The following is a 9,797-nucleotide window of genomic DNA, read 5'->3' on the forward strand; positions in this document are numbered from 1 at the left end:
ATAGGCAAAAAGGATTTTTAAAAAAAGAGAAAAAGAAAAAAATTAAAAAAAATTAATTTTTTTTTAAAAATATTTTTTAACAATGTTTTATTTTAATAATATTTCTTCGTCTCTTTTCATTAATCTTTATCATTTTCCATTAATCAATATTTTTTCATTATATATATATTTTTAAGATGATTTTAAGGTTAAGAGCGAAAATATCCTTTACTCTATATTTTAAACAAATAATAGGTAAAAAAGTAGAAGATAAAATTATATTCCATAGTTTTTCTTCCTCACTAATATTTTAATTTAGTTTCTTAATTGAGATTGATAGTTATCTCATACAAAAAGAGTCAGGTTCTTATCACTGTTGAAGAAATGTATCGATACCAGTTTATAATTGATATCGAATAAGTTGTTACTAAATCATTTTTTATTTTATTTCTTAAGGACAGTTAACTAACTGTAAAAAGATAAAAATTGTTTACGACTATATCAGACACCAGTAAGAGAAATCAAATCGTTTAGAGGAAAAAATAAATAAATGAAACAATTATTTCACGAACTAATCTTTTTGTTATCACATCTTGAAAATAGCATATCTTTCCAAAAATTGCTTTGTGGTTTTATTTAATGAGAAAAATTAGGTAGAAATTTGCTTACTTCGGTAGTCGCAATTTGTAACAAGCTTTTTATTTTTATTTATGGGACACTTTAACTCAAAATAAAGCCAAACATTTTTAAGTTCTGCTGCAAACATATAAATACCAAACGGTAAGATTATTTATAGATATATTTCCAACTTTCAGCTATATTTCAGGTATATAAGTACATACTTTTTCCTCTACTCTCAAATATATATATTTTTAAATTATAATTTAAAGTTGGTTAATTGCTAATATCCTTTTCCCTTAAATTTACAGCGAGCAGATAAATTATTTTAAAATCGTTATTCGATTCTAAATGATTGAATATTAATTAAAAACAAATAAAAATGTATAAAATCAGTTATGAATACATCGAACATTTTATATAGATTTTGAACACTAAAGTGAAAATAATAATGTACTGAATAAAAAATAAAAAGTTTGAATTAAAAATCAAGTGATATAGAACTGCATATTATGTAAAAATGTTTGAAATAAACCTTTAATATAATAGAAGAAAGGTTTTATTTACTTTAACAAAATTGGGTTGAACGTTAATGATATATGCATAAAATTTAAAGATAATAAAAATCATATGCTAAATTTAACTTTGATTTTCTGCTAATACTAGACAGAATAAAGACTAAGAACGATCTCACCGAAAAAAAAATTATTTTAATAATCCTTAGTATGACAATATTTGTAGATAATTAGATTTAGTAATTTAAGAGGTTCAACCTTTATTTATAAATTTAAAATAAGATATTTATTCCAAGCTTTATCAGTGCAAATAGTCTCTCATCTACGTTTTCTTTTCTTTTTCATGTGGAGCATTTTCATAAAGATTTAATTCTATGTTTCATTATTTACACAAATTTTATGAATAAAATAATATTAACTTTTAGGTTTTAGTTACACATTTTCTTTCGGAGGGCTGATCAAACAATATGCAAAAATTGATAATGTCTTTAAGGGAATCAAATTTTCACTTACCTTCCTGACTAATGTTTACTTAATATTAACTTTCAGATTTTTGGTAGGCTTTTTTTTCCGGATGGCTGATCAAACTTGAAATTGACAAAATTGCAAAAATTGAAATTGACATTGAGGTATTAAAATTTTCTGTCACTCACCTGACTAAACTTTTAGTACTTTATTTTCCGAATTGCAGCTACTCCACTTATTTTGATAGTAAAAAAATCCAAATCTGTTGAGAAAAAAATATGTTTATTCAAAGAAAGTGCGGTTTTGTATTTGATTTTAAACTTGAAACCGTAAAAAATTTTATTCCATAGTTGTCCTCATTTTTAGTGCTAAGGTAAACTATTGTAAATACATTATAACATCGTGAAAAAACTATATAAAATTGACAAAATGAAAATTGTGTGAAAGAATTAGTGCAAATATATTGCTAAAAATGTGTTTGTTTAAAGACGAAATGTTTTTGCAATGGAGCCATAAATTGATTCTAAAGCGCATAAAAATATGTGTTATCAGTAAACAAACAAATAGAAATATGAATAAATCAAAATTACGACAGTAAAAAAGTTAAGAAAAAATTAACTTAATGCACACTAAAAAAAATTTTCTTCCCTCAGCACCAAAAAAGGTGACAACTATTCATCAAATTTTTTTACAGAGTAATAGTTACCACTAACTTATTAGAATATTTGATCCATTAAGATTTTCACTTAACTAATGAAAATCAGATTAATAAAGCAACATATATCCTAGGTGATATCTTTTTATTCACTAAATAATAAGTACAATAAATACATGCATATCCATAAATTGAGGATAATGCCAGTTCCTGTAAATAAAGGTCCAGAAATAAAACAAACGTGATTTATTTATAAAGACCACTCAATAAACAAAAGATGGAGAGCAAAAAATGGTGTATGTATGATACCATTCATAAAAATTACAAGTTTTGCTTCCTGGAGTTATTATAAAAAATTAAAATTGCATGGTTGGTATGGTGGTTAAAACATTGCATGTCTCCCATGCGATGAAATATAGTCAGTACAAAGCCTAGATATATTGACTATCAAATTATCGAGCTGATCTTGAGGAAGATTACTCCACTAAGCAAGCAATGCTCTCCGAAGTTCCAGAGCTGAATAGGGTGGTGGTTGATGGGCTGCAAATCATCGGTCAAGCATGACCCACACTTGCTCTATCGAATTCAAATCAGGCTGGCCATTAACCATACTGTTGATGACCTCAGATTGAGACTCTTGAACACCTGCCTTAGAATGAAGGAGCATCTATGCCAAGCCCGAAATTCGAACCCTGAACCTTTCTGATGCAAGGCTAGTTCCCTGACCCCTACACAGGGCGGTCAGCATTGAAAAGAGAGTTGTTGTTTCTAGTCCTTTACAATATAGCCTCAGCTATATCAAATCTATGAGTTCAAATGCCCTGGCAAAGTCACACACCGAAATTGGAAGCAAGAGAATGTCCTCCGAGGAATATTCCAAGCAATCAAGAATGTGATCGAGAGAAATTTCTGTGGAAACCCGAGGAATGAAGAGAGAGTTAGACTACTGTTGAAATCAGTTTGGGTTCAAATACTGAAAAGAAAAAAGTTTGGTTCGAGTTTTGATAAAAAAGGAGTGGGTTCAAGTACAGATAGAAAGATGGTAGGTTCGATCTGTGATCAAATGATAGTGTGTTCCGGTATCGATCAAATGATAGTGGGTTCGAGTACTGATCAAATGATAGCGGGTTCAAGAACCGATAAAAGATAGTATGTTCAAGTATTGATCAAAAGAGAGTGGATTCGAGTATAAATCAAGAAAAAGCGGCTTCGAATACTGATCAAATGATAGCGGGTTCTAGTTCTCCATTGTTGCTTCTACTGCTATTGCAACAACCTCATCTGTTTCCACAGAAACAGGCAGGTAAGTTAAATTCCGACCCTTATTTAATTTAACAATATTGCATACAGCGTCACTCCTCTCTGTGCTGAGTTTTTGAACTATTTTCGGGGGGAGGATAAATTCTTATGACCTCTTTTAAACTGTTATCAAGTTCGATAAAATATGGTCGAGTAGTTTTTCATTTATGACCATTTCAATGTAGAACTTTAATCATAACCACCCTATATATTTTTTCGAATTTTTAATGAAAATGATTGTTGTTGTTGTTGTTATTGTTGTTCATTTACGTCGCACTAGAGCTGCACAATGGGCTATTGGCGACGGTCTGGGAAACATCCCTGAGGATGATCCGAAGACATGCCATCACAATTTTGATCCTCTGCGGAGGGGATGGCACCCCCGCTTCGGTAGCCCGACGACCTGCACACGAAGTCGAGCACTTTACGGTAGAACAGTTTAACGAGGACCAATACCGCACACCCTCTGTCCCTACGCAGGCTGATCCAAGTGGTCACCCACCCGCACACTGACCGCAGCCAGTGATGCTTGACTTCGGTGATCTGCTGGGAAACGTGTCTTAACGATCAGTCCACTTCGGGACTAATAAAAATGAAGTCAAAAGTACATTGGGATTCGTAAATTAATATTTTTCAAAGAATAAAACAAGAAAGCTGTCGAAATAAGATTACTCAACCCTAGGAACGGTGAGACTGAAAACATCAAAACCTGTTTGTTGACAGATGAAATTAAAGAGAAGCTGAACAGCGATTATTAGAAACACTTTTAAGTTTTATCAGGTAATCAAAAATGTTTTAACATTCTTAAACTCTTCTTATTAACTACTTAACAAATTTCAGCATCGGTTTTGTTCCCTTCTCGCTTAAATATTTATTTGCGACTTTACATACTTTTTGAATTTATTTTTGAGATGAATTTTAAAGATATACATAAAAAATAGGGTCATCACATAATATCTTACATATTCAAAGTGAAAGTTAATGGGAAAAGAATTCAATCATAAGCCATTTAACGAGTAGATGGGTTACTTTTCATAATAAGTCTCGAATGCCATAAACTTATTTTCTATTATCTTCTTTCTATTATAAGTACGTCTGCTTTGAAATCGCTTCCAACTGTTTATACATAAGCAATCGTAAAATCTTTCAATTACTGAGAAAATTTAACTGATCTTGTTCTTTGATTAAAATGATTGGAAATTATATAAACGTCGGTAGTTTTCAAAAATGCCTTATGTTTGTTACGCAACTTGACTTACTTATTACATCTCATGTTATTTATTTCTAGGCTATCCAAAAAGTTTGAATTATATAGTTGGGAAAATTAGATTGGAAGAGAATTTTTTAAAAATATTTTCGTGTCAACTGGAATTAAAACTTTCTCACCATGTTTGGAAGATTTCCATCAATATGTATTCTATTTTGTTTGGTTTCAATCTCCATTTTCAAGTTTAGTGCAAGTGCAGACGAACGAAGACCCGTATACATTATAGGGCACATGGCAAATAGCATAGAAGACGTGATACCATTTTTGGATGAAGGAGCCAACGTCTTAGAGTCCGACATTCAGTTTTTTCCTAATGGTTCAGTTAAGGAGGTTTATCATGGTTGTCCGGGAGATTGCTTTAGAATATGTGATAAACATGTGCAATTGCCAGAATACTTGACATACTTACGGGACATAACAGATCCTTCAGCAAAAAATTCTTACTACAATAAACTGATCATGCAATTCTTTGATTTGAAATTGGATTCCTCCGAAGATATTCGGACTTCAGGGCGTGAAATTGCACGACACATATTAGATTACTTATGGACGGATGGCAAAAGAGAACGAGAGGTGAGAACTTTAATTTTAGTGTCTGATATAAATAATTATTAAGACTCAAAAGTTTTTTGATTTTTAATGTTACTTTGTTTTGCTGTAAAATATTCATCGTGTACATTGCAATATGCCGTGCCTGACTGTGAAACCAATAGTTGTGGGTTCGAATCCCGTGCAAGGCATGGATGTTTCTCTCTGTGTGTTATTATCCGTTGTGTGATGTGATCCATCCGGTGAACGAGTATCGGTGACAATGCGGCGTGGGTGATGCAGCGCTCGCCTCCGTAACTTAGGTTCCCAGATGCCCACCGGGTAACGTTAAATGAGCAAGCCTGCTGTTAAAAAAATATTGCAATATGCAATAAGGGATTTATCAAGTATCAAAATACAAAAATTAATTTTTTTTGCGCATTTTTCACCGACGATTCTATCCTCTGAAGTGATTTTTCAGTGCCCTTTAACGACCCGTTTTGAAATTTTAATTTTTTTAAATAATAAAAAAGTAAATAATTGTAATAATCATAACTTTTTTTTTAACAAACTAGATAATTAATTAAAATAATCTAATAATCTAGAGCTTTTTTTTAGTTAAAGCAACAAATTCTAAATGAAATAAAAGCTTGCATCATAATTTTGAAGGAGTAAATCTTTAAAAAAGAGAGCGTGTTGTTAAAGGTTGCTGGATTGTAAATTCCCTCCCCGGTGGGGCTTACGTCATCGGAGAAAAATTATTCATCACATAATAACAAAAGTAACTTGATTGAAGTACAAGTATAGTTATCATTGATTTCCCCAACTATTCACAAAATATGTTTTTTTTAACACTGTACTGTGAAACTTGTGTAAGTTGACCACTTGTGGTGCATTTATTTCGGGATCAACTTAGAGAGGTTGTCAACTTATTGAGAGGGATGAGTCATTATTTCGTTGCTTTTATCTATCAATTCTTATAACATGTTATTTTTATGTCACGTTATTCATGGATTTCTTTATATTATCAAACAATATAAAGATAAAAGTTAATTTTTTTAGCGTGACTTTAAAATTAAGAGATAATAATTAACAGAATGAGTTATAATTCGTTGCATAAATTAAATAGATTAAAAATATATTCCTATATGTTAGTGGTACATGTTAGATATATGCAAGAAGATTTATGTAATCAGAAAACGTATAAGGTATTATATCCTGCTGCGTTTTGAAATGTATTTTGTTGCACTGCCGACCGGCCTGTGTAGAGGTTAAGGAACTGCCCTTGCATCAGAAAGGTTCTGGGTTCGAATCCCGGGAAAGGCATGGATGTTCTTTCCTTCTCTGTATTATCTGTCCTTACTGTGGGAGCAACGTTGGCCCACCTAATATGGTGGGCCAACGTTAAGAGTGTCCAACAAATCTGCCTGCAGAATGTAAGTCATTCACCAGGTGGGCATTGGAAAAAAAATTTGTTGTACTTACAATCCTATTTGTTGCAATATCCTCCAATCCATACATGGTGAATTCGGAAAGGAGTTTAAGTTAGCTTTTAATACTGTTTCAAATATTCAGTCAAACTCTGATACTCAACTTAATATGATAGCATAGAAAATTTCCGGGAAAAAGTTTCTTTTCGATGGTCAACTTACGCAGCGGTTAGAATAGCATTTAATAACACTCCTGGACAAAGTTGAATTATTTCAGCTACCAGATAGACTGGTGGTCAAGTTTCATGTGTTTTACTTCTTTTTATTACACGAGAAATATTCGGTTCCTTGTAATAGTAGCCAACTTGGATGGTCAACTTACAAGGGTGGTCAATTTGACAAATTTCACTGTAATAGATATATTGCATAGTTAAGAAAAATTTTAAAAGCAAGAAAAATGAATACTTTTCCATCATTTAGAAATTACGCAGAATGGAAATACCTCGTCAACTCTTCGAGAAAACTTTTGTTTCGCTTATTTTCGGTAAAATTTGGCTCTCAACTAAATCGAAAATCCGTTTGTAGTAACTCTTTAAAGTTAGTTTAAATATAGGAACACTTTGCGAAACCATTGGAATAAACATGCTAATTGCATGAATAGTTTTATTGAACAGACATTCAAGGCAATTGATATTTGCTTTGAATGTCTGTACACAAGGGCGGATCCAGAAATTTTTCCTGGAGGGGGTCATAGACTCAGATCCCCCCCCCCCCACAAAATTTTTTTACAAAAAAAATTTTTTTTAAATATTTTTTTCGAATAAAGAAAAAAAAAACTGGGGTTTTTAACGCTAGTCTTCTCATTTATTTTATTCATCATGAACAATAGAACAATACATAAATAATTCAAGTATTCGAAATCTTTAAATAATAAATGAAATGCGTTTTTCAGAAACTTTGGCAAATCTGTCAATGATTTTTTAAACATCCAAATCAATTTCTCTTTGAATGTTTAATAATACGAGTTCATTTAATCGTTCTTGATTTTGAGTTGCTCTAAGCCGAGTTTTGAGACGTCGAAGAGTTGAAAAGGAACGTTCTGCTGTTGCTGCACTAACTGGGAGTTATTAAAATTCTTAACAACATATTGATTGATGGGTACAAATCGATGTCACAGGCATTAATAATCTTGGAAAGATCGTTTGGGCACTTCAAATCCTGCTTCTGTTTCACGCTACCATTTTGCCACCCAAAGACGAAATTCTGTTTCGACAACTTTTACGGAAGCATTATTCTTATAAGCATATTCTTATTAGCAGATTCTTATAAGACTCGGCAGTTTCATGAGCGTCTATAAGATCTTCTTCTGTAACAGTTTGACGAGGTGAAAAAACTCGTAGATTAAAAAGTTTCATCACATCTGGGGAAAGTCTGTCCTTTCTTATTTCTTCTGTAAATTATTAAAAAAATTATTATTTGTATTTTTTTTTCAATTTGGGGGGGGAGGGGTCACGACTTCTATCACCCCCCCCCCCGGATTTGCCACTGTCTGTACACAAGCTTTACTTTCACAGAATTAATCCAGAGTTATTTATTTATTTATTGCAGGTAAGGGCACTAATTTACATAAACGAGGTGGATAAAAAAGATGCGATTGCTGGATTTCTGCAAGAATTTAAAGACAGGAATCAAGAATCTCGTCTAACGGATATTGGATTCGACGGCGGTCTTCAAGACATTTCTGACATTCAAGAAATGTTTCAAGAGCTAAATGTGTCGAACATTTGGCTTGGCGACGGTACCACAAACTGTTTCAGTGCTCTTCATCCAGTTCAGCGCCTGAAAGCTGAAATCAATGTCAGAAACTCTGGTGGATTCATAAAGAAAGTTTATGAATGGACAATTGATCTGAAATTTAAATTGAGGAGTTCTTTGGATTTAGGGGTTGATGGTTTTATAACGAATGTTCCACGAAACCTGGTCGAGGTGCTGAACGAGTCAAAATACAAGAAAAGTTTTCGGCCTGCAACGGTATCTGACCCACCCTTTGCAAGATTTCAAGGATAGTTTATAACTTTTTAGTTGGAGAATTTTGTTGATATAAAGATGTTTTTCAAAGCTCTTTTGTCATGAAAAATAAAATAAATCACTGTTTGAGAGTCTTAAATTAGAAGCAAAGCTATAATTTTAATACTAAATTAAAATCATTTCTGATTGTCGTATATCGAAGAAATTTGGTATATACGCTATATGAACTATTGTAAACTGAAATCTACAATACAAAATTAGTTCAAATTTAGACCAAAAGATGGCGCTTTTTTATGAACAAAAAAGAATTTATTCAATTTGAGGCAGATGCTTTAAAGTCAAAAGCATCTGCCCAGACCAGACATGGGGGTCATTTCTATTTTACTTGTAGTTAATTTTATTTGATTTGGTCATTTTCAATCAGAGTCGACATTTGCACTGTCTCCTGCTTCATTAAATCATTGTTCTCCCTTCTTGATAAAGTAATAGATGCCCCTTCGAGGCTGAAAGTTATGTATGTATGAATTTTATATATGTATAATGTTGATTTCAATTTTATAAAAGAGCTTAAGAATAATTCCTCACCCCTCCATAAAACACTAAACTCGCATTTATTCATGCCTTCGGTATATTCTCTCGCTCAAATAACAAATTACTACCATTCTGATAAAATAATTTCGTTAGAATTTCTTAGTGAGATTGTTTTATTAGAACGACAGTAATTTCCCATTTGCACGGGAGAATATATCGACGTCACGTTGTTCCTAAAGATAGAGAAACTACTCACAGTTGAATATTCTATTTTGTTTTGAACATGTGCTTGGCAAATTTAATGCAAAATGGATACCCGAAAGTGACGTAAAGTGGATATCTCGAATCCTGATTGGTCGTTGAAACGTGGCATTTGTTTCGTGAGCAAATGTTCGTTCCATTCTATTTCGAGTAAGCCAAGCACATTAAATATCAATTTTTTACAGACACGTTCTACGTTCTTTCACAAAGATTTTAATTCT

General features: G+C 32.2%; 1 protein-coding gene across 4 annotated transcripts in view; it reads left to right on the forward strand.

Annotated features, from left to right (window-relative positions):
• The window catches only part of LOC107448635 (dermonecrotic toxin LgSicTox-alphaIC1), a 9,681-nt gene extending 758 nt beyond the window's left edge, over nucleotides 1-8,923 (forward strand). The window contains exons 1-3 of one of the 4 annotated variants that reach the window (XM_016063907.4): nucleotides 602-759; nucleotides 4,820-5,371; nucleotides 8,365-8,923. In XM_016063907.4, the coding sequence (XP_015919393.2) occupies nucleotides 4,919-5,371; nucleotides 8,365-8,823 (912 nt within the window). In that variant the 5' untranslated portion in view covers nucleotides 602-759; nucleotides 4,820-4,918 and the 3' untranslated portion in view covers nucleotides 8,824-8,923. Of the gene's footprint in view, nucleotides 1-601; nucleotides 760-3,439; nucleotides 3,536-4,118; nucleotides 4,312-4,819; nucleotides 5,372-8,364 lie in introns of those variants that run through there. The other 3 variants (XM_016063912.4, XM_016063906.3, XM_016063908.4) reach the window with 3 other exon arrangements.
• The last annotated feature ends 874 nt before the right edge of the window (nucleotides 8,924-9,797 follow it).

This window comes from Parasteatoda tepidariorum, chromosome 6 (assembly GCF_043381705.1).
Source record: "Parasteatoda tepidariorum isolate YZ-2023 chromosome 6, CAS_Ptep_4.0, whole genome shotgun sequence".
Lineage (NCBI taxonomy): Eukaryota > Metazoa > Arthropoda > Arachnida > Araneae > Theridiidae > Parasteatoda > Parasteatoda tepidariorum.